Here is a 24,458-nt window from a genome sequence, read left to right on the forward strand (position 1 = left end):
CCTATCACATTCCCATCAGTCCCTGCCCCAGTAAGCTTACAATCTAAGGTCCCTATCACATTCCCATCAGCCCCTGCCCCAGTGAGCTTACAATCTAAGGTCCCTATCACATTCCCATCAGTCCCTGCCCCAGTAAGCTTACAATCTAAGGTCCCTATCACATTCCCATCAGCCCCTGCCCCAGTGAGCTTACAATCTAAGGTCCCTATCACATTCCCATCAGCGCCTGCCCCAGTGAGCTTACAATCTAAGGTCCCTATCACATTCCCATCAGCCCCTGCCCCAGTGAGCTTACAATATAAGGTCCCTATCCCATTCCCATCAGTCCCTGCCCCAGTGAGCTTACAATCTAAGGTCCCTATCCCATTCCCATCAGTCCCTGCCCCAGTGAGCTTACAATCTAAGGTCCCTATCACATTCCCATCAGTCCCTGCCCCAGTGAGCTTACAATCTAAGGTCCCTATCCCATTCCCATCAGTCCCTGCCCCAGTGAGCTTACAATCTAAGGTCCCTATCACATTCCCATCAGCCCCTGCCCCAGTGAGCTTACAATCTAAGGTCCCTATCCCATTCCCATCAGCCCCTGCCCCAGTGAGCTTACAATCTAAGGTCCCTATCACATTCCCATCAGCCCCTGCCCCAGTGAGCTTACAATCTAAGGTCCCTATCACATTCCCATCAGCCCCTGACTCAGGAGCCAATTAACCTGCCAGGGTTACCCACACAGACACCCACTGGTATTATTAGGAAAATAGACACATTTAAACATTATATAGAGCGCAATATAAATACAGCTCATGGCTGCCTGCGCTTTGATCTGCCAGTCTGTGTTTGGATTGGTCGGGAGCAGCTGATCAGTGCGTGTGTGTGTGCAGTTGGAACAATCCCAAGAGAATCTGAGGTTATTATAAATAAATAGGAGGAAATAGAGGCAAGGAAAATAATCTCACCGCTGGCAGGAAACCTCTGTACCAACCAAACTGCTCCCCCTCCCTCTCCTTGTTATTATTAGTATTACTGGGGAACCCACTTACTAAGCAGGTTCTTTAAAGGGAAAATATACAGTGAGTGACTACATGGAACCCCGTGCCCTGGGTACCCCTGGAACTATAGCGGGGTGACTGTTACCCCAATGTTTCTATATATCTGTAACCTTGTTATGGGCTAAGGGGGCCCAGCCTGAAGGCCAGTTGGGGGGGGATTTGGGGTGAGTGCTTATTTGTGCCCTGGGTACCCCTGGAACTATAGCAGGGTGACTGTTACCCCAATGTTTCTATATATCTGTAACCTTGTTATGGGCTAAGGGGGCCCAGCCTGAAGGCCAGTTAGGGGGGGATTTGGGGTGAGTGCTTATTTGTGCCCTGGGTACCCCTGGAACTATAGCAGGGTGACTGTTACCCCAATGTTTCTATATATCTGTAACCTTGTTATGGGCTAAGGGGGCCCAGCCTGAAGGCCAGTTAGGGGGGGATTTGGGGTGAGTGCTTATTTGTGCCCTGGGTACCCCTGGAACTATAGCAGGGTGACTGTTACCCCAATGTTTCTATATATCTGTAACCTTGTTATGGGCTGAGGGGGCCCAGCCTGAAGGCCAGTTAGGGGGGGATTTGGGGTGAGTGCTTATTTGTGCCCTGGGTACCCCTGGAACTATAGCAGGGTGACTGTTACCCCAATGTTTCTATATATCTGTAACCCCGTTGGGTGAGTTACACCAGAGGAATAGGGGTACCAGTAGTAATGCAGTATTTATATTGCCCAGGATGTAGTTATGCCATATTCAGTCAGTGAAGTCTCACAACACTAATAAGAGACTGCAAGTAAAACAGATAGTGCCCGTATGTTCCAGTCAGGTCAGAGTCACCGAGTCAATTTCACTTTTACACAGCAATAAACAGAAAGGGAAACGGGTAACCCCCCCCCATGTTTAATCCCAATCGATATCCAGACAATTCCCAGGATTACAGCTCTATAGCGGGCTGATCACATGAGATCCAGTCCGGGTTTTCGCCCCGCCTCTCGGTGACGGAGTGGGCGGGCCCCAGAGGCGCAGTGAATGGCAATGAGCGAGTCCCGGAGATCCCACAGCAGAAAGGCGCAGAGCAGCCAGAGAATCCCCTCAGCGGAACGTTCCATTCTGCTCGCCAGTTCGGGGGGCGCTCACACGGATACAGGGGGGCTAAGTCCATGGATATACTGAGCTGATACCCTATTTCTCCCTATGATTTACCTCATGTTGCTGGAGCCCCAACATGACAAGCCATGCACCCCGGAGAAGATGTTTGAGTGCACCGCCAGGAAGATGAGGAGCCTGTGGGATGGGGTCCGGCTGGAAGTGGCCGGGGAAAGCAGCCCGGTGGTACTCAGCAGCTTCACCCAGCTGGACCCGGACCTGCCCCCGCTAGAGGTGAGACCTAAGCCTCCGACTTGTTGCTGCTTTCTGCTCATGTAATCGCTCTAATTGGTTTGTGCAGCAAGGGTTGCTGGGAGTTGTAGTCCAGCAGTAGCAGGGGGGGGGGTATGATTCATGTTTGGATATTGATACAATGTATCCTGTAGGCACAGGAAATCTCCAACTTGTTTGTATTTACACTTCATTGGCAATCAGAGAGTTGTCAAACTATGGCTTCCAGCACTGGGGAGTGATTGCTGCTCTGTATGTGTGGTATATGTACAACCAGCTGGCCTATCGAGTGTAGCAAATGGATCGGCAAGGCAAACGGACATTCTGAATAATGCACTCCTGTATCCATCAGCTTGGGTTTGTAATCCCTGTATATACCCCTCTAATGTGCACCCTGGCCCTAAGCCAATGGCCTATTGAGTGTAGTGGCTGCAGGGAACTGGCTTTTGGCAATGGTTCCTATGGAACTGGTCTATTGAGTGTAGCAAATGGCTACAGGGAAATGCAGTGTTGCTAGTAGTCTTCCTATGGAACTGGTCTATTGAGTGTAGCAAATGGCTACATGGAACTGCCGTGTTGCTAGTAGGCTTCCTATGGAACTGGTCTATTGAGTGTAGCAAATGGCAACCTGGAACTGCCGCTTGCTAGTAGGCTTCCTATGGAACTGGTCTATTGAGTGTAGCAAATGGCTACATGGAACTGCCGTGTTGCTAGTAGGCTTCCTATGGAACTGGTCTATTGAGTGTAGCAAATGGCAACCTGGAACTGCCGCTTGCTAGTAGGCTTCCTATGGAACTGGTCTATTGAGTGTAGCAAATGGCTACAGGGAAATGCAGTGTTGCTAGTAGGCTTCCTATGGAACTGGTCTATTGAGTGTAGCAAATGGCTACATGGAACTGCCGTGTTGCTAGTAGGCTTCCTATGGAACTGGTCTATTGAGTGTAGCAAATGGCTACAGGGAACTGCAGTGTTGCTAGTAGGCTTCCTATGGAACTGGTCTATTGAGTGTAGCAAATGGCAACCTGGAACTGCCGCTTGCTAGTAGGCTTCCTATGGAACTGGTCTATTGAGTGTAGCAAATGGCTACAGGGAACTGCAGTGTTGTTAGTAGGCTTCCTATGGAACTGGTCTATTGAGTGTAGCAAATGGCTACATGGAACTGCCGTGTTGCTAGTAGGCTTCCTATGGAACTGGTCTATTGAGTGTAGCAAATGGCTACAGGGAACTGCCGCGTTGCTAGTAGGCTTCCTATGGAACTGGTCTATTGAGTGTAGCAAATGGCTACATGGAACTGCCGCGTTGCTAGTAGGCTTCCTATGGAACTGGTCTATTGAGTGTAGCAAATGGCTACATGATACGGCTTGCTGGCAGGACATAAAATAGATTTGCTCTGCCATGTTGGCCAGTGGGCTGCTATACGGGCACGCTGGCTGGCACCTGTCAGGGCGCTGCAGGGAAGGGCAATGCCGCGGTGGCGGCAGCAGGAATGTTAATCGCGAGTGGATTATAGTCGGGCTCATACCCCTCCGTCTCTAGGGGCCGTTCTCCTGCTTCTGTGGCCCCCGACTGTAAGAGATTAGCCGAGCAAAGGGCACAGGGAGCAGACGGGAGTGGTGCCAAAGTGCAGAATTACTGGCATATCCATTTCTATTGTAATACTGTGCGGCAGCCTGGCACCCATTAGTGCCCGCTGTACCTGCCCCGGGTGCCCCCCCCCCCGGGGATTCAATATACAATATATTAAGGGGCTTTTTAGCATCTATTTCCCCCTGGCAGAGAGCAAATGACTGCCCACATACGTTAGTAAATATCCATAGGTGCCCAAGAGCCCCACTGCCCCATCCTTCTTATTAGCAGTAATTGGCATCGCTGGGTTCATTTGATCCCTAATTTACATCTGTGGTGGCAAAGTGACCCCCTTTCTTGGCTCTGGCGGAGTATTCATGAGCCAATGAGATCCGAGCACTCACTTTCATTTATTAATTAAGGACTGGAATTGACCAACGCGGGTTCTTTTTTAACCTGAGCTGCTAGGATACTGTGACCATTCCATCAGTGGATTGCACTGGGCTATACTAGAATGATGGAGGGGGGGGATAGACTGAAAGCTTATATATAGAATAGGATCCCTGCAATTACACAATGGGCTCTTCTAAATTACTGTCAAATAATGGGGTCCTGGGTTCAATTCCCGCCAGGGCGCTATCTGCAAAGTGTCAGTTTCTACTGGGACCATAGAGTGTAAACTCCACTGGGGCAGGGGCTGATGGGAATGTGATAGGGACCTTAGATTGTAAGCTCCACTGGGGCAGGGACTGATGGGAATGGGATAGGGACCTTAGATTGTAAGCTCCACTGGGGCAGGGGCTGATGGGAATGTGATAGGGACCTTAGATTGTAAGCTCACTGGGGCAGGGGCTGATGGGAATGTGATAGGGCCCTTAGATTGTAAGCTCACTAGGGCAGGGGCTGATAGGAATAAGATAGGGACCTTAGATTGTAAGCTCACTGGGGCAGGGGCTGATGGGAATGTGATAGGGACCTTAGATTGTAAGCTCACTGGGGCAGGGGCTGATGGGAATGTGATAGGGACCTTAGATTGTAAGCTCACTGGGGCAGGGACTAATGGGAATGTCATAGGGACCTTAGATTGTAAGCTCACTGGGGCAGGGACTGATGGGAATGTGATAGGGACCTTAGATTGTAAGCTCACTGGGGCAGGGGCTGATGGGAATGTGATAGGGACCTTAGATTGTAAGCTCACTGGGGCAGGGGCTGATGGGAATGTGATAGGGACCTTAGATTGTAAGCTCACTGGGGCAGGCACTGATGGGAATGTGATAGGGACCTTAGATTGTAAGCTCCACTGGGGCAGGGGCTGATGGGAATGGGATAGGGACCTTAGATTGTAAGCTTACTGGGGCAGGGACTGATGGGAATGGGATAGGGACCTTAGATTGTAAGCTCACTGGGGCAGGGACTGATGGGAATGTGATAGGGACCTTAGATTGTAAGCTCACTGGGGCAGGGACTGATGGGAATGTGATAGGGACCTTAGATTGTAAGCTCCACTGGGGCAGGGACTGATGGGAATGGGATAGGTACCTTAGATTGTAAGCTTACTGGGGCAGGGACTGATGGGAATGTGATAGGGACCTTAGATTGTAAGCTCACTGGGGCAGGGGCTGATGGGAATGGGATAGGGACCTTAGATTGTAAGCTCACTGGGGCAGGGACTGATGGGAATGTGATAGGGACCTTAGATTGTAAGCTCACTGGGGCAGGGACTGATGGGAATGTGATAGGGACCTTAGATTGTAAGCTCACTGGGGCAGGGACTGATGGGAATGTGATAGGGACCTTAGATTGTAAGCTCCACTGGGGCAGGGACTGATGGGAATGGGATAGGGACCTTAGATTGTAAGCTTACTGGGGCAGGGACTGATGGGAATGTGATAGGGACCTTAGATTGTAAGCTCACTGGGGCAGGGGCTGATGGGAATGGGATAGGGACCTTAGATTGTAAGCTCACTGGGGCAGGGGCTGATGGGAATGTGATAGGGCCCTTAGATTGTAAGCTCCACTGGGGCAGGGACTGATGGGAATGTGATAGGGGCCTTAGATTGTAAGCTCACTGGGGCAGGGGCTGATGGGAATGTGATAGGGACCTTAGATTGTAAGCTCACTGGGGCAGGGGCTGATGGGAATGTGATAGGGACCTTAGATTGTAAGCTCACTGGGGCAGGGACTGATGGGAATGTGATAGGGACCTTAGATTGTAAGCTCACTGGGGCAGGGGCTGATGGGAATGGGATAGGGACCTTAGATTGTAAGCTCACTGGGGCAGGGGCTGATGGGAATGGGATAGGGACCTTAGATTGTAAGCTCACTGGGGCAGGGGCTGATGGGAATTCTTTATAAGTAACATCTATAACAATAATAATGCCCCTTCTGAGCACTATAGATGAGCTTGCCATTATTGCTCGCCCTTAGGCGGCCCTTTCCTTTGTTTAAAGGCCAAGCAATACCACCGTAAATAAATCAGACCATGAAGTTGTTTTGCTGTGGGAGCCCCGAGGGGAAGAGCATTCCTCCCTAATTATTTCTGCGCTGTCACTTGGGAAACAATGTCACCGGGAGTGACAGGATTGTGCCGCTGACTATTGGGCTCCCACTAACCCAGTCATTGGGTGGGAGTATTGGAATTCACAATGGCTGCCCCCCCGAGCTTACACTCCCTGCTTGGGAAGCACAGGTACTCACATCCTAGAACTTCTATCTATCTATCTGTATCTATCTATCTATTTTTATCTATCTGTATCTATCTATCTATCTATCTATCTGTATCTATCTATTTTTATCTATCTGTATCTATCTATCTGTATCTATCTATCTATTTTTATCTATCTCTATCTATCTATCTATCTATCTATCTGTATCTATCTATCTATTTTTATCTATCTCTATCTATCTGTATCTATCTATCTATCTATCTATCTATCTATCTATCTATCTATCTATCTATCTATCTATCTGTATCTATCTATTTTCTATATATCATGCTATCAGTGTGTGGATAAGCTGTCAAATAAAGTGTCATTGCTTGCACTTAGGGGGTAGTTCCCCTTTAATTCAACTTTTAGTATGTTGTAGACAGTGATATTCTGAGACAGCTTGTAATTGGTCTTTTGGTTTTTGATTTATTTAGTATTTTTTTTCAGCAGCTCCCTGTTTTGTGATTATAGCAGCTACCTGGTTGCTAGGGTCCCATTTACCTTAGCAACCAGGCAGAGCAAGAGACAGGAAAGTGAATAGGAGAGACAGTGAACGGAGAGATAGGGAATATAAAGTAACAATAACACTGTAGCCTTACAGGTTTTTTTTTTTTGGTTGCCAGGGTCAGTGACCCCCAACAAACAGTCTGTGAGTGGGAAATCAGAGGAACCTTAGGTGATGGGAAAGGGACTGTTTAAGACTCTCTCTTATCAGGGGGTCTGTAAAGTCCCCTTTTTATCTGTGTCTTTATCAGATCATTCCCTGGGGATGTAGGTTATCGGGTCAGTAGCTTTTGTCTGGTCCCTGTGTCTCCGAGGAATTTCTGACCTGTCTAAATCTGTGTTTTGTAATTAGCCTTTTAGCACTGGGGTCCGAGGGTTCAATCCCAGCCAGGGTACTATCTGCATAGAGGGGGGTGGGTTTCCCATCAGTCCCTTGCCCCAAATACATGATAAAACTGCCCCATGTGAGTGCAACTGTGATAGGGACCTTAGATTGTAAGCTCACTGGGGCAGGGACTGATGGGAATGTGATAGGGACCTTAGATTGTAAGCTCACTGGGGCAGGGGCTGATGGGAATGGGATAGGGACCTTAGATTGTAAGCTCCACTGGGGCAGGGGCTGATGGGAATGTGATAGGGACCTTAGATTGTAAGCTCACTGGGGCAGGGGCTGATGGGAATGGGATAGGGACCTTAGATTGTAAGCTCACTGGGGCAGGGACTGATGGGAATGTGATAGGGACCTTAGATTGTAAGCTCACTGGGGCAGGGACTGATGGGAATGTGATAGGGACCTTAGATTGTAAGCTCACTGGGACAGGGGCTGATGGGAATGGGATAGGGGCCTTAGATTGTAAGCTCACTGGGGCAGGGACTGATGGGAATGGGATAGGGACCTTAGATTGTAAGCTCCACTGGGGCAGTGACTGATGGGAATGGGATAAGGACCTTAGATTGTAAGCTCACTGGGGCAGGGACTGATGGGAATGGGATAGGGACCTTAGATTGTAAGCTCACTGGGGCAGGGGCTGATGGGAATGTGATAGGGACCTTAGATTGTAAGCTCACTGGGGCAGGGGCTGATGGGAATGTGATAGGGACCTTAGATTGTAAGCTCACTGGGGCAGGGGCTGATGGGAATGTGATAGGGACATTAGATTGTAAGCTCACTGGGGCAGGGACTGATGGGAATGGGATAGGGACATTAGATTGTAAGCTCACTGGGGCAGGGACTGATGGGAATGGGATAGGGACATTAGATTGTAAGCTCACTGGGGCAGGGACTGATGGGAATGGGATAGGGACATTAGATTGTAAGCTCACTGGGGCAGGGACTGATGGGAATGGGATAGGGACATTAGATTGTAAGCTCACTGGGGCAGGGGCTGATGGGAATGGGATAGGGACATTAGATTGTAAGCTCACTGGGGCAGGGGCTGATGGGAATGTGATAGGGACCTTAGATTGTAAGCTCACTGGGGCAGGGGCTGATGGGAATGTGATAGGGACCTTAGATTGTAAGCTCACTGGGGCAGGGGCTGATGGGAATGATGGATAATCTCAGTTGGTGCTATATAAGTACATATTAAAACTGCCCAGTGTGTAATACTTGCCCTTTAGATTGATGTGTTTAGCCCTACTGAAAGTCCTGTTCCTTTGTCCCATAACCAGGGAGAGGGATGAATGGCTGGAGCTGTGTAATTAGAGAGATAAAAGTGACGGTGCCTCGAGCATTCCCCCCCATTCCCCCCATGCTACTGAGTGGCATGTTGGGGCCTGCGCTAATCACACATGAGGGATGTTTTGGTCCAACTGGGGGGCCATGTTGTGTTTTTAGGCAGTTGTGTGTCTGTGCCCAAGTCGCCAACTGTTCCCCATCTGAGCTCTGAAATCAGAGCCCCCCCTCCCCTTCTGTATAAACTCCAGGGAAACCCATCAGGGCCCTTATAATGTTTATACAGCCGAGTTCAAAAGTAGGGGCATAGGATTTGTGTCTGTAACCCCCCCCCCCCCTCCCCTTGGTCTCTCCTAGCGCCTCCCCCCCCATCCCCAGCCACAAGTCACATGGCTGCGCTAATGCCTTACAGATGCTGCCTGGCTGCTTTCATCTCCCAAATTCCTCTGCATCCTCTGTCTTTCTGGGATACAGGGATGGGGGGGGGGGGGGGGGGGGCAGTAGGGCAACAGCATCACATGGGTCACATTTACCAGCACTTACTGCCTTCTGGGGGTGTATATGCCTTCACCCAACACCATGTTGCCTTACTATACACAGTATTCCCCTGATACAGCCACTGCTCTGTCCCTTCTACCCAGGTCTGAGCCCCCCCTAAAGGCCACTGCTCTGTCCCTTCTACCCAGGTCTGAGCCCCCCCTAAAGGCCACTGCTCTGTCCCTTCTACCCAGGTCTGAGCCCCCTCTTTGCACCCCCAAATGCCACTGCTCTGCCCTTCTACCCAGGTCTGAGCCCCCTCTTTGCACCCCCTAAAGGCCACTGCTCTGTCCCTTTTACCCAGGTCTGAGCCCCCCCTAAAGGCCACTGCTCTGCCCCTTCTACCCAGGTCTGAGCCCCCCTAAAGGCCACTGCTCTGCCCCTTCTACCCAGGTCTGAGCCCCCTCTTTGCACCCCCTAAAGGTCACTGCTCTGCCCCTTCTACCCAGGTCTGAGCCCCCTCTTTTGCACCCCCTAAAGGTCACTGCTCTGCCCCTTCTACCCAGGTCTGAGCCCCCTCTTTGCACCCCTAAAGGCCACTGCTCTGCCCCTTCTACCCAGGTCTGAGCCCCCTCTTTGCACCCCCTAAAGGCCACTGCTCTGCCCCTTCTACCCAGGTCTGAGCCCCCTCTTTGCACCCCCTAAAGGCCACTGCTCTGCCCCTTCTACCCAGGTCTGAGCCCCCTCTTTGCACCCCCTAAATGCCACTGCTCTGCCCCTTCTACCCAGGTCTGAGCCCCCTCTTTGCACCCCCTAAAGGTCACTGCTCTGCTCCTTCTACCCAGGTCTGAGCCCCCTCTTTTGTACCCCTAAAGGCCTCTTCTCTGCCCCTTCTACCCAGGTCTGAGCCCCCTCTTTTGTACCCCTAAAGGCCTCTTCTCTGCCCCTTCTACCCAGGTCTGAGCCCCCTCTTTTGTACCCCTAAAGGCCTCTTCTCTGCCCCTGGCTGCACGTTAGGAAGCCCCAAGTACACAATTACAGGCGCTTGCGGGGGTGCAATGGGGCATCTATAGGAGGTGGGCTGGCAAGCTCGCGCACACTGAGACCATTTTGGCTTTGCCAGTAGCCCCCCTTTCCTATCGGAGTTGCCATCAGGTCAGCGTCCTTAGAAAGCAGCTCGGCAGGGGAGCTCTGACTGCAGGAAACGTCTCCTCGGGTTTCAGCTCCGGGAACGCTTTGATACTTGGGAGATTTTGCTGAATATGCAGACCCCCCCCCCCCATTGGCTCTAAGCAAGGAAAGAAGGGACAACACAGCCCTGGGTCCTGTCAAAGCAAATTCCCAGCATCCTTCACTGGCTGGATAAGTCAGACTCACTGGATCAGCTCATTCAGACCCAGGAGGGGGGGGGGGGGGAAATTGTGTTATGTTTTGCTATGTTGTTGCACCCTTATTATTCTGTGACCAGGAGATACAATATTTGCTTTCAGATAGGGCGAGACAATGCTGCTGGCTGGGTCGGCTGATCTGATTGGCCCCTCGCTGAGCTCATTGTTCAGCCGGCGATGAAAAGAAAATGGAAATTCCGATTGTTATGTTTGTGTTGGTATGTTGTGATGTCAGCACTTTCCCAGGATGCACCTTGCTGTGCCCATCAGCATCGCCTGCCGTTGAATCCACATAACCCAGGATCCCTGAAACCCTGCTGCCCCTGGCCTCCTGTTGTGAGGCTATTCTGTAGCACAGCAGGACGCGGCTCTGGCAGCGAATGGCATCTTTCTTATTGAACGTAGTGACGTAGAAAAACATTTCAATCAATAACCTAGAAAGGGAAAGTTGTTTTTGTTGGCTGTGAGGGCTTTTTTGCATAAAAAAAGGTAGCAGAGGATGCTGGGAGTTGTAGTACAGCCTCAGTGTGCAGGCTGATTTGTCTTATTTGCTCTTTAGCCCAATGCTGCTGTTTCCATAAGTATCCTGTGGATCTGCACAGGGCTTAGATTATTAATTGTTGGGTGGAGTTCCCCTTTAAATATACACGTGTCGGTGTTATATCAGATGTTTAGTTTCCCTTTAATTTGCATTCCCACCCCCGGGGTATTGTATTTCAGTCGGATCCTGCCGGAGAGCGAATTCTGCTGCCTTGCAGGAGGGAAAGGTTCTGGAGCCAGATGATCCCGCTGGAACCCGGCTTATTTTCATTGGCTGCGCTTGCGTTGCTCCAGCTGCACGGCCGTGTGTCCCCCCCGGGGAGGCGCCGCCCTGCTGGGAGCCCCGTCCTCACAAGAACCTTAATTGCTTTAACTTCATGTGCAAAGCAGTGTTATTGTCCTGCTTCGTTAGGAAGTATCCAGCTAACGAGCTTATGGTATTTGCAGAGCTGAATTGTCCTGCCGGCACTCTCTAGTCTTGCTGGCGCTCTCTAGTCTTGCTGGCGCTCTCTAGTCTTGCTGGCGCTCTCTAGTCTTGCTGGCGCTCTCTAGTCTTGCTGGCGCTCTCTAGTCTTGCTGGCGCTCTCTAGTCCTGCCGGCACTCTCTAGTTCTCCTGGTGCTCTCTAGTCCTGCCCGCGCTCTCTAGTCTTGCTGGCGCTCTCTAGTCCTGCCGGCACTCTCTAGTTCTCCTGGTGCTCTCTAGTCCTGCCGGCACTCTCTAGTCTTGCTGGCGCTCTCTAGTCCTGCCGGCACTCTCTAGTCTTGCTGGCGCTCTCTAGTCCTGCCGGCACTCTCTAGTTCTCCTGGTGCTCTCTAGTCCTGCCCGCACTCTCTAGTCTTGCTGGCGCTCTCTAGTCCTGCCGGCACTCTCTAGTTCTCCTGGTGCTCTCTAGTCCTGCCCGCACTCTCTAGTCTTGCTGGCGCTCTCTAGTCTTGCTGGCGCTCTCTAGTCTTGCTGGCGCTCTCTAGTCTTGCTGGCACTCTCTAGTCTTGCTGGCGCTCTCTAGTCTTGCTGGCGCTCTCTAGTCCTGCCGGCACTCTCTAGTTCTCCTGGTGCTCTCTAGTCCTGCCCGCACTCTCTAGTCTTGCTGGCGCTCTCTAGTCCTGCCGGCACTCTCTAGTTCTCCTGGTGCTCTCTAGTCCTGCCGGCACTCTCTAGTTCTCCTGGTGCTCTCTAGTCCTGCCGGCACTCTCTAGTTCTCCTGGTGCTCTCTAGTCCTGCCGGCACTCTCTAGTTCTCCTGGTGCTCTCTAGTCCTGCCGGCACTCTCTAGTCTTGCTGGCGCTCTCTAGTCCTGCCGGCACTCTCTAGTCTTGCTGGCGCTCTCTAGTCCTGCCGGCACTCTCTAGTTCTCCTGGTGCTCTCTAGTCCTGCCGGCACTCTCTAGTCTTGCTGGCGCTCTCTAGTCCTGCCGGCACTCTCTAGTTCTCCTGGTGCTCTCTAGTCCTGCCCGCACTCTCTAGTTCTCCTGGTGCTCTCTAGTCCTGCCGGCGCTCTCTAGTCTTGCTGGTGCTCTCCTGGCACTCTAGTCCTGCTGGTGCTCTCCTGGCACTTTCTAATCCTGCCGGCACTCTCTAGTCCTGCTGGTGCTCTCCTGGCACTCTCTAGTCCTGCCCGCACTCTCTAGTTCTCCTGGTGCTCTCTAGTCCTGCCGGCGCTCTCTAGTCTTGCTGGTGCTCTCCTGGCACTCTAGTCCTGCTGGTGCTCTCCTGGCACTTTCTAATCCTGCCGGCACTCTCTAGTCCTGCTGGTGCTCTCCTGGCACTCTCTAGTCCTGCCGGCACTCTCTAGTTCTGCTGGTGCTCTCCTGGCACTCTCCAATCCTGCTGGTGCTCTCTAGTTCTCCTGGCGCTTTCTAGTCCTGCCGGTGCTCTCTAGTTCTCCTGGTGTTCTCCTGGCACTCTCCAGTCCTGCTGGCACTCTCTAGTTCTCATGGTGCTCTCCTGGCACTCTCCAGTCCTGCCGGTGCTCTCTAGTTCTCCTGGTGCTCTCCTGGCACTCTCCAGTCCTGCTGGCACTCTCTAGTTCTCATGGTGCTCTCCTGGCACTCTCCAGTCCTGCTGGCTCTCTCTAGTTCTCCTGGTGCTTTCCTGGCGCTCTCTAGTGTGTGTACAATAAGGAATCATGAGTTTTCCTCCAGCTTAGGTGGCGAGGCTGTCTCCCAGGGGGCCTAGGTTTTTAGTCCTCTGCCCATCAGGGCCCCCAAGTAGAATGGGGCCCCAGTTTTCCAGCAGCATCTAATTGGAGCTGCCATGCTCAAGGCATTAAGTATTGTGTGTGTGTATATGTGTGTAAATATATATATATGTATATGGCTTGTTTATGTGCCGGCGTGGGGTTCAGATGGAACATTCTCCTTCCTACGCACACAGTGTGCCTCCCGTAACCTGCATGTAGGTGCCAGCGGATTCTAAGAACATGTTAGAAGGGCTGATCAGCGCCGCATTGCTTACAATTCAGTTTTATTGTGGGTAGAGATGCCCTTTAAGTGAATATATTACTTATTTTCCCTCTTGTTGCCAAGGCACCTCCAGCTCTGATTCACATCTTAGTAAATCAACTCTCACTTACAAACCGTCGGTGGGAGAATGACTGTCAGTCTGTCTGTGGCGCCTCCGGCTCCAGTCCTAGAGGCACAGATGCAGAAGTGGAGTTTTTAGGTGTTTTCCAAAGAGCATCGAAACCACCAGCAGCTACTGTGTGTCTTCTAATGCAAAGTAATTGCCTGTGTGATAGATTGAAATCCTTTACTACCTTGAAAATATACAGTAATATATGTTATTAATAGGCCTGTAATCCACTGCAAATATACCACTTTTATTTGTGCCTATAGTAGCAGTGGGGGGATAATAGCCTCTGGGAAGGGACTGGGGCTGTGGGATAGCAGGTATAGTAGGGAGAGATGGTGCCTATAGTAGCAGTGGGGGGATAATAGCCTCTGGGAAGGAACTGGGGCTGTGGGATAGCAGGTATAGTAGGGAGAGATGGTGCCTATAATAGCAGTGGGGGGATAATAGCCTCTGGGAAGGGACTGGGGCTGTGGGATAGCAGGTATAGTAGGGAGAGATGGTGCCTATAGTAGCAGTGGGGGGATAATAGCCTCTGGGAAGGGACTGGGGTTGTGGGATAGCAGGTATAGTAGGGAGAGATGGTGCCTATAGTAGCAGTGGGGGGATAATAGCCTCTGGGAAGGGACTGGGGTTGTGGGATAGCAGGTATAGTAGGGAGACATAGTGCCTATAGTAGCAGTGGGGGGATAATAGCCTCTGGGAAGGGACTGGGGTTGTGGGATAGCAGGTATAGTAGGGAGACATGGTGCCTATAGTAGCAGTGGGATAATAGCCTCTGGGAAGGGACTGGGGCTGTGGGATAGCAGGTATAGTAGGAGAGAGATGGTGCCTATAGTAGCAGTGGGATAATAGCCTCTGGGAAGGGACTGGGGCTGTGGGATAGCAGGTATATAGTAGGGAGAGATGGTGCCTATAGTAGCAGTGGGGGATAATAGCCTCTGGGAAGGGACTGGGGCTGTGGGATAGCAGGTATAGTAGGGAGAGATGGTGCCTATAGTAGCAGTGGGGGGATAATAGCCTCTGGGAAGGGACTGTGGCTGTGGGATAGCAGGTATAGTAGGGAGAGATGGTGCCTATAGTAGCAGTGGGGGGATAATAGCCTCTGGGAAGGGACTGGGGCTGTGGGATAGCAGGTGTAGTAGGGAGAGATGGTGCCTATAGTAGCAGTGGGGGGATAATAGCCTCTGGGAAGGGACTGGGGCTGTGGGATAGCAGGTATAGTAGGGAGAGATGGTGCCTATAGTAGCAGTGGGGGGGATAATAGCCTCTGGGAAGGGGGGGCTGTGGGATAGCAGGTATAGTAGGGAGAGATGGTGCCTATAGTAGCAGTGGGGGGATAATAGCCTCTGGGAAGGGACTGGGGCTGTGGGATAGCAGGTATAGTAGGGAGAGATGGTGCCTATAGTAGCAGTGGGATAAATCTCCTTTCTTCTAATCAGAATAGATGTCCCCGTGCCTGCGGGCAGTGACCCAGTTATAGGAAGGGTACAGTTCCCTACTTAACAATGCAGAAATCAGGTTATCCAGGTGAATATTCATTGCTTGGCTATTGCCATACAATATGTTTGTTATAGGGAAAACAGTTGATGGTATTTACACTCACAATCCTCAGCTGTTCCAATTGTTTCCTCTCTATGTTCCGTGATAAACAGTAACATTCTCTCAAGGTCCAACTGCAGCTCCAGCGCCTGAAACAAGGTCGCGTTCAGTAGATTTTCCTCTTGCACGCTGGGGCATAAATACTTGCTGATATTTACTACTATGTTTCGGCATGCCGGAGATGCTCCATAGATAAGGGCAAACTCATTGGTCTTGTGTCGGGCACTGACTTGGCTACCGGTTGGTTCTCAAGCTTTGAAAGTCAAGGCCGACTGAAATATTATGTTGGACTCCCCATACACTGCCGATTCTAGTTGCTGATATGGGTCCCTTAGACAGATTCGGCAGCTAATCGGCCCGTGTATGGGCACTACCGATGGGCCTGCCCGACCCATATCTGGCCTGAAATCAGCCACATCTCGATCGGGCAGGTTAGAAAATCTAGTCGGATCGGGGATGCGGTCCCCGGACCAACTTTTCCTATACCAGTCATTATAATTTGATCGAATTAGCTGGGATTCTCCCAATATTGCCCACCCGTAGGTGGGGATATCGGGAGAAGATCCGCTCGCTTGGTGACATCGCCAAGCGAATGAATCTGAAGTTGTATGGCCACCTTTAGTCATTAGAATACAGGGGAGGTTTACAAAGTCAAGCTTGTTCTTCCATTAGAGCAGTGCTGGTCTAACTTACCCTTGGAGGTCCAAACCAATCTCCAAGTACTTCCTCCAAAGTAATCTTTAGGATGGCCCCCCTGCCACTGCTCAAGGCCCCACTAGGCGTGCAACCTCACGGTTGCATTAGAACGTACTAGGGATGCCCTTGGATGACCATTCATGATCATGGAGAACCTCAAGCTCTGTCCATGCCTTGGCAGCTTTCCTAAAGTAATGTTTTTCTTGAGTTTCCATAGATATCACCATAACATTTTCTTTTAAAAAATTTGTTCTTATTTATGGAGAAATCGTTAGTAGGATATACGCCTTAAGTTCCTCATTGTCGCTGGTTTCAGAACATGCATGCAAAACCACTTCTGCCTTCGAAATATTGTGTTTTCCCTTTCATATCCTCCCACTCAGCTTAAGTGGGGAGAGGGTGGGCTTTACGCCTAATAATAAACCCAAGAAGCCAATAAGTACAAAATATTAGTGGCTCTAACGATGACTATAATGAGGCTGATGTTCACCAATACTGACTCGAATGTGATCAATAGCAAATGAGACTCCCAGCATCTCTGGTGGGGACTGGCATAGGAATAGGCAACTGTTGCTCCCAACATCCCTGGTTGGGGAAATGGAGTTCCTGAATCCTGAAGATGCCCTTTTCTCTGGTAATATGAAGTCTTTCTAAAGGTCCCCATACACGGCCGATTCTAGCTGCCGATATCCGTCCCTTAGACCGACTCGGCAGCTAATCGGCCCGTGTATCGGCACTACCGACGGGCCTGCCTGACCGATATCTGGCCTGAAATTGGCCAGATATCAATTGGGCAGGTTAGAAAATCTAGTCGGATCGACTTTGCCTATGCCTGTCGTTATAATTCAATCGTTTGGCCCCAGGGCCAAACAAATGAATTAGCCTGGATTCTCCTGATATCGCCCACCAGTTGGTGGGGGATATCGGGAGAAGATACGCTCGCTTGGCAACATCGCCAAGCGAGCGGATCTGAAGGTGTATGGGCACCTTAACAGTTTGCTGCCTTCTGAGTTGGCAACATCTTGGTGTCCCCCTTCCTCCGGCAAGATGTGAGGAATAGCCGGCATTGCTAAGGAAACTGCATATGGTAGTATTTTCAGCTGCCCTATATTTGAGCGGGATGGAATTTCGGGAGGCCTTGTTGATCTCCAAGGGGCTGTTAGCATTCTAGAAATTCTGAGCTTGATTGCTGCCTTTTCTTTTTTTAGGTCTAGGGTTTCCACATTTTCTGGAAAAAAATATTAGTCTTCCCATAACTTTATGTTTTTTCTTCTGTTTGGCATCGAGCATCCTTATAATACCAGCCAGGGGGCAACCCTAATTAGGTCACATGCATCTGGTGTAAAAGTCAATTTCACGTTGATTGATAGACTCGGTATCTCGGTATCTCCGTGTCCGTTCCGTCTGGAATTTTATTGCATCCTGTGTTTTGTGGAAAATTCTAGAAACATGCATTGTGGTTTGAATAAGTTACACTCTATCATTTCTCTAAGGGACCTTGCTGTCCCTGTTCCGGTTCTTATCCTGATATCCTTCTCGCTCACTATAAGCAACCATACATGATATTGTTGTCATGATATTGATATATTGACTGGTAGTTTTTTCTTCCAAATCTCTCTGGTACCTCCCACCTCAATGGGCAAGACATGGGGATTATCTATCTACATGTAAATTGTGACATCACTTGTCATCATGACGTGATATATTCTTTGCGTTGCTTCTTTATGGCCATTGCATTTCTCATTTCCCAAATATCTCCTTCATTCAGCCGGATACAGGGAGTATCTATCTGCATGATGCATATTGTGACCTCACTCATTATGAGATAATAAATTCTTTATGTTGATATTCTTCATTGCCATCGTGTTTCTCATTTTAAACCTATGGCTGTGGGCCTTACCTACCATAGCTGGTTTTTCTGGATAATTGAATATAAGCCTTACTGCTCGCGCAGGGCACTATTTAATCCTCAGGCTGTAAGGATGCCTGCTCCTAAGCTCCGCCCCACATCACTATTCCGCCTGTTCCAGGATCTGCAGTGGAGTTAGAAACGCTGCAATGTAGGAAGTGTTTGAGTTTGTCCGATCGAACCTGCAGTTAGTTACTGGGTGTGTATTCTCCTCTATTATGTAATGAGCAAATAAAACTTTATAAAATATTTGTACAGTTAAGTGCCAGACACAAATCTGTCTAAATCCGCCTGTGGTTTCTCGCATCTATAGCACATTGTGTGCCGTATATTGCCTCGCTGTAACCTGAACAACCCAGGTGTCTTGAGAAGAAAGGAAGAACTTTTCTTTTAAATGAATGTGAGGTCGAACAGGTTTCTAAAACGGGGACACTTCCTGCATGGTGCACATTTTTCGAAACGGTTCAGGTACAGACTCAAATAGACCAATACTGTACCATCAAAACCTTTTGTCTGCCTGTTGTCCTCTACTTAAAACTTCTTTTTGTTTATACAAATGCTGTCATTTTTTTCTCCACCGATCCTATGCAAGGGAAAACAAAAAAAAATCCATAAAACAAAGAAGGCCCATTGTGGCGTCACTGTGTGTTTAAGGGGATACGTATACCCCATTCATTTTTGCGGTTTAATTCCACTATATGACAATGATTACAGTTGCTGACACACTGGGTCAATGCTGTGCTGTAACATATGCGTGCGTCGGTTTTATACCGCTACTATCTCCCTGCAACCTTGTTGTTCATCCTCCTTGTGCCTATGACAACCATTAGACAGTATTTTCACTCCTCAGCTCCTTAAGTATCCTGACACTGCTATATAGCAGAAATCTGTCCTGCCAGCCACAAAAGGAACCTTCTTCTCTGTGACATGTCACTTTCTTGATTGCTCCGGACAGGAAATTTGTACTAGTAGGAGGGGATGTCTCCAAAGAGGGAATACAGCCAGATATCTCTTGTTGCTGGTATAATTGGCCACGGACCACTGAACCGTGTAATAAAGAGCTTTTATCGCCGGCTACTACCCTGCATTATATTCACTTCATCTCCTTACTGGGTCACTTTAACTGTGCCATTGCCACAGGCTGACGGGGGATGCTGGGAACTCTTTCATATACAGAGTGCTGCTGTCTATTTTTGAATCCTTATTCTTCAATCATTTACTGATAAAATGTCTTAGATTTATAAGGTAAATTCCGTACTGGGCCTTCATTGTGTAGCGTCTATAGGTGGCTCCTCATAGCTCTCCAGTCAGAAAAATGAATTATTCTGTTCCAGAGATTTCCTCATTGTCAAACTGAGTTTGAATTGAGATGTCACAGAGGCATGTGGCAAATTAGTAAACACGGGGCCACAGAAAATGATATTATTGACGTATTTAATCCTGCTTGGTACCATCTGTAAGAAACAGGTTTGGCTGCCAGATGCCTGACAATATAGACTGAGCGAGGCTGCTGTGCTGCTGTTACGCACACACAAGATATGGAAATGTACTCCCCTATTTTGTTACTTAATCAATTTACCTCATTTGTGGGGTAAAACTGCAAGATTTATGCCTCATAGGCCTTCGCTGTAGGGCTTCCTGGTTATGGACTCTGCTGAACTAAGCCTGTACAATAGGCCACAGGATTTGGATGTCAAACAAAATGGCTCCTACACCCCTGTTGTCGGTGAAAATGGTTTCTTCCCCTGCAGCTGAAGTGTTTCCACAGATTGCCCCAACGTTAAAGAAAATGGTTTCTTGCCCCCTTGTTGTCGGTGAAAATGGTTTCTTGCCCCCTTGTTGTCGGTGAAAATGGTTTCTTGCCCCCTTGTTGTCGGTGAAAATGGTTTCTTGCCCCCTTGTTGTCGGTGAAAATGGTTTCTTGTCCCCTTGTTGTCGGTGAAAATGTTTTTTTGTCCCCTTGTTGTCTGTGAAAATGGTTTGTTGCCCCTTTGTTGTCGGTGAAAATGGTTTCTTGCCCCCTTGTTGTCGGTGAAAATGTTTTTTTGTCCCCTTGTTGTCTGTGAAAATGGTTTCTTGCCCCCTTGTTGTCGGTGAAAATGGTTTCTTGCCCCCTTGTTGTCGGTGAAAATGGTTTCTTGCCCCCTTGTTGTCGGTGAAAATGGTTTCTTGCCCCCTTGTTGTCGGTGAAAATGTTTTTTTGTCCCCTTGTTGTCAATGAAAATGGTTTCTTGCCCCTTTGTTGTCGGTGAAAATGGTTTCTTGCCCCTTTGTTGTCTGTGAAAATGGTCTCTTTCCCCCTTCCTGTCGGTGAAAATGGTCTCTTTCCCCCTTGTTGTCGGTGAAAATGGTTTCTTGCCCCCTTGTTGTCGGTGAAAATGGTTTCTTGCCCCCTTGTTGTCTGTGAAAATGGTTTCTTGCCCCCTTGTTGTCTGTAAAAATAGTTTCTTGCCCCCTTGTTGTCTGTAAAAATAGTTTCTTGCCCCTTTGTTGTCGGTGAAAATGGTTTCTTGCCCCCTTGTTGTCTGTAAAAATAGTTTCTTGCCCCTTTGTTGTCAGTGAAAATGGTTTCTTGCCCCTTTGTTGTCGGTGAAAATGGTTTCTTGCCCCTTTGTTGTCGGTGAAAATGGTTTCTTGCCCCTTTGTTGTCGGTGAAAATGGTTTCTTGCCCCTTTGTTGTCGGTGAAAATGGTTTCTTGCCCCTTTGTTGTCGGTGAAAATGGTTTCTTGCCCCTTTGTTGTCGGTGAAAATGGTTTCTTGCCCCTTTGTTGTCAGGGAAAATGGTTTCTTGCCCCTTTGTTGTCGGTGAAAATGGTTTCTCGCCCCCTTGTTGTCGGCGAAAATGGTTTCTCGCCCCCTTTTTGTCGGGGAAAATGGTTTCTCGCCCCCTTGTTGTCGGTGAAAATGGTTTCTTGCCCCTTGCTTTCAGTGAAAATGGTTTCTTGCCCCTTGCTTTCAGTGAAAATGGTTTCTTCCCCTGCAGCTGAAGTGTTTCCACAGATTGCCCCAACATTAAAGAAAATGGTTTCTTCCCCCCCCTTGCTGTCGGTGAAAATGTTTTCCACAGGTTAATTTAGAATCAAACAAAAGTGTTTCAGCAGATTCCCATAAACTTGAGCCGAAATGGTTACCACATGCTTTTATGGTTTCAGACAAAACTGTTTACACAGGTTCCCCTAAAGTAAAAAAAAAATGGCTGCCACAGACTCTCCTGATGTGCATGAAAATGGTTGCAACTGCTTCCAGTGATAGAAAAGACCTGACTTTCTGACTGAAATGATGGTTAGATCTGTGTGTTTGTATAGCGGCGCTGTGCGTCTGGCTTAGTGCTTGTTTCTCACACTTGGAATGGGGTGCTGCTCAGGCCGCGGCCCTCAGGGACATGTTCATGTTGCTATGGAGGCTCAGGGCCCAGTTTGATATTGCTTTATCTAATGAACAGGGTGCGGCACGTCGTGTATCGGGAACATCGCTCCAAAGGTTCTTGGCTGCCGCTAATGTACAATTCCTAATCCATCATTGTTAGTAGGAATGAGATAAATGATATAGAATTTCCCTTTTCCTGAGGGTGAAATAAACATTCACATGTGACCCAGCTCCCTTACACTCATTTTTACACAATTATATATATATATATATATATATATTATTGCTTCAGTTCAGCTGTGTGAGGGTTAAGTGTAATGTAAGCTGGGGACTTGTTTTCCAGCCGCCTATGCAGGATACAAAGAGGATTCATATCCTGCCTTATAACATAAGAGGTTTAGGGGCTCAGCCGCCAACCCCTGCGCTTTTAATGTGCGTTGTCACAAGACCGGCGAGTAATGCACCTCTCAGGGGAATCCATAGCCTGCTCCAGGCAACAATGGCATCCAAAAATATAGATACGGCTTCCTAGTAGATATTGTTAGCATGGGCCAAATAATGCTCATTAACACAATGGATTCTGGGTATTACCCAGAATTCCGCTACAAGAACTGTCGCTAAGGCCAATGTCCCAAATACAAATAACAACACAACAAGAGCCAGTTTTGTTTCCTGCCTGTCATTATAGTGAGTGACTAATACACGTGGCAACGTAACCACAAAAGCTCCTTCACTGTCTGGTGGGCGGATTTAATTTTGAGTCATTGGATTTTTATTTTTTTTTATATCTCGTGTCATTTGCATTACAATCTGGAATGCAATTTTCGTTGCCTAAGGCTTTCTTATCATTTTATTTTATTTCAGCAGGAACAGCCCCGTAAGTAAGTTTGCTCATAGCCTGTACAGAGAGATACCATAAAACTATGGCACATAGGGATTCCCCTGTACTAAGCACAATTCAGCAGGAACAGCCCCCTAAGTTTGCTCATAGCCAGTACAGAGAGATACCATAAAACTATGGCACATAGGGATTCCCCTGTACTAAGCACAATTCAGCAGGAACAGCCCCTTAAGTTTGCTCATAGCCTGTACAGATAGATACCATAAAACTATGGCACATAGGGATTCCCCTGTACTAAGCACAATTCAGCAGGAACAGCCCCCTAAGTTTGCTCATAGTCAGTACAGAGAGATACCATAAAACTATGGCACATAGGGATTCCCCTGTACTAAGCACAATTCAGCAGGAACAGCCCCCTAAGTTTGCTCATAGCCTGTACAGAGAGATACCATAAAACTATGGCACATAGGGATTCCCCTGTACTAAGCACAATTCAGCAGGAACAGCCCCCTAAGTTTGCTCGTAGCCAGTACAGAGAGATACCATAAAACTATGGCACATAGGGATTCCCCTGTACTAAGCACAATTCAGCAGGAACAGCCCCCTAAGTTTGCTCATAGCCTGTACAGAGAGATACCATAAAACTATGGCACATAGGGATTCCCCTGTACTATGCACAATTCAGCAGGAACAGCCCCCTAAGTTTGCTCATAGCCTGTACAGAGAAATACCATAAGATTATGGCAGCATAGGGATTCCCCCTATACTAAGCACAATTCAGCAGGAACAGCCCCCTAAGTTTGCTCATAGCCTGTACAGAGAGATACCATAAAACTATGGCACATAGGGATCCCCCTGTACTAAGCACAATTCAGCAGGGACATTTGGGGGTGCAGTGGCCCGTTACAATGTAGCCCATACTTTGGATTGCATTCTGTACATCTGGAACCCCCCTACCCACCCTGGCTTCCTGACATGCATGTTCTACATCTGTGTACAAAAGCCCATTAAACAAATGGAACGCGTGTCTCGACACCCATGTGTTTGGAAAGGTGTTTATTGGTTTGGCCCACCCTAAGAGACTGCTGTCCGTCCTAGAGACCGCCATGATGATGTTTGCCGCTGTTGCTGTCAATCACACAAGTCACATGACAAGCAGGCGGTTTGCAGCAGTGAAACTAACCCCCTTTTTTTTTGAAAACTTGGGGGCTGAGATTGGTAGAACCATGTCCCATTGAGTCACAGAGAATGTAGTTATTGGAATGTGCGAGCAGTGACTTGTGGGTAACCCCCGGCTTTATACGGTATGTGCAGTGTCAGCAGCAGCCCGACTTGGCTACGGTAGGGGGGGGGGGGGGGGGACCCGGCACTCTCGCCAAGTGTATTTTTATTTTATTTGGCCTTTAAAAACCCCCTTTGTGTTTAGCCCTTTCTGCTGTGCAGATGGCTTCTGGGTCTGTCGCTGCTAGATTGTTAGCTCTTGTGAACAGAACCTTTATTTAGAATCCTCTCTCATGGAACAAATCCCTCTATAAATAACGGCTAATAACTAGGTTATCTAATGACTGTCGCACGTTGGCGAGACCATGGAAACGAGGGGATGGCGTTATTGTACAGCAGCAGGATGATGCCATAACTGGGAGTTTATTTACTGATAGCAGCCAATCAGAAATCAGCTTTTATCATTCTAACTGCTATGGACAGTTTAAAGACGATTCCTGATTGGCCGATTGTACTTCATTCATGGTGGTCTAATACTGGTGTAATAGGGAGCTCAGGAAGGAAAAGTAAATGCGCCGCTGTCTCTGGAATTTTCTCTTTCCCTTCGTATTTCCATCGGATTGGTATGCGAGACAGGAAATTCCACAGTTAGGGGGCGCCAGAAACCTTTCATTTGTTTCCTTTCTCTCTCTCTCTCTTTCTACCTCAGCAACATCTGCTTTTTGTGTTTTGAATTTTGGGTTTCCCCCCCCCCCTCCCATCCTTACATTCAGGGAAATCATGTGACCCTTTGGATACAGAGAAAAGGGAAATCTTAGCTGCCCTATTGCATCCTGGGCTTCCTTGTCCTGTAACCCAACAGAACCATTGCTATTGTAAGCAGCATATACCTGGCTACACTGCTGGTTCCGACTCCGGAAACAATGTAGCAGAAGCCAGCTAATTACCTGGAACCGTAGTGGCCCATCTGTGGAATTATATAGGCAAGTAAATAA

The 24,458-nt window shown here is 48.8% G+C and overlaps 1 protein-coding gene across 7 annotated transcripts in view; it reads left to right on the plus strand.

Moving 5' to 3' along the window:
- The window catches only part of ralgds (ral guanine nucleotide dissociation stimulator), a 109,422-nt gene that overhangs the window by 65,000 nt on the left and 19,964 nt on the right, over nucleotides 1-24,458 (plus strand). For 4 of the 7 annotated variants that reach the window (XM_012967948.3, XM_012967950.3, XM_012967949.3 and 1 more), the window contains exon 1: nucleotides 2,070-2,404. The exons of 2 other annotated variants lie outside the window; for them this stretch is intronic. In XM_012967948.3, coding sequence (XP_012823402.1) covers nucleotides 2,219-2,404 — 186 coding nt within the window. In that variant the 5' untranslated portion in view covers nucleotides 2,070-2,218. 7 annotated transcript variants of the gene reach the window in all.

This window comes from Xenopus tropicalis, chromosome 8, assembly GCF_000004195.4.
Source record: "Xenopus tropicalis strain Nigerian chromosome 8, UCB_Xtro_10.0, whole genome shotgun sequence".
Taxonomy (NCBI): domain Eukaryota; kingdom Metazoa; phylum Chordata; class Amphibia; order Anura; family Pipidae; genus Xenopus; species Xenopus tropicalis.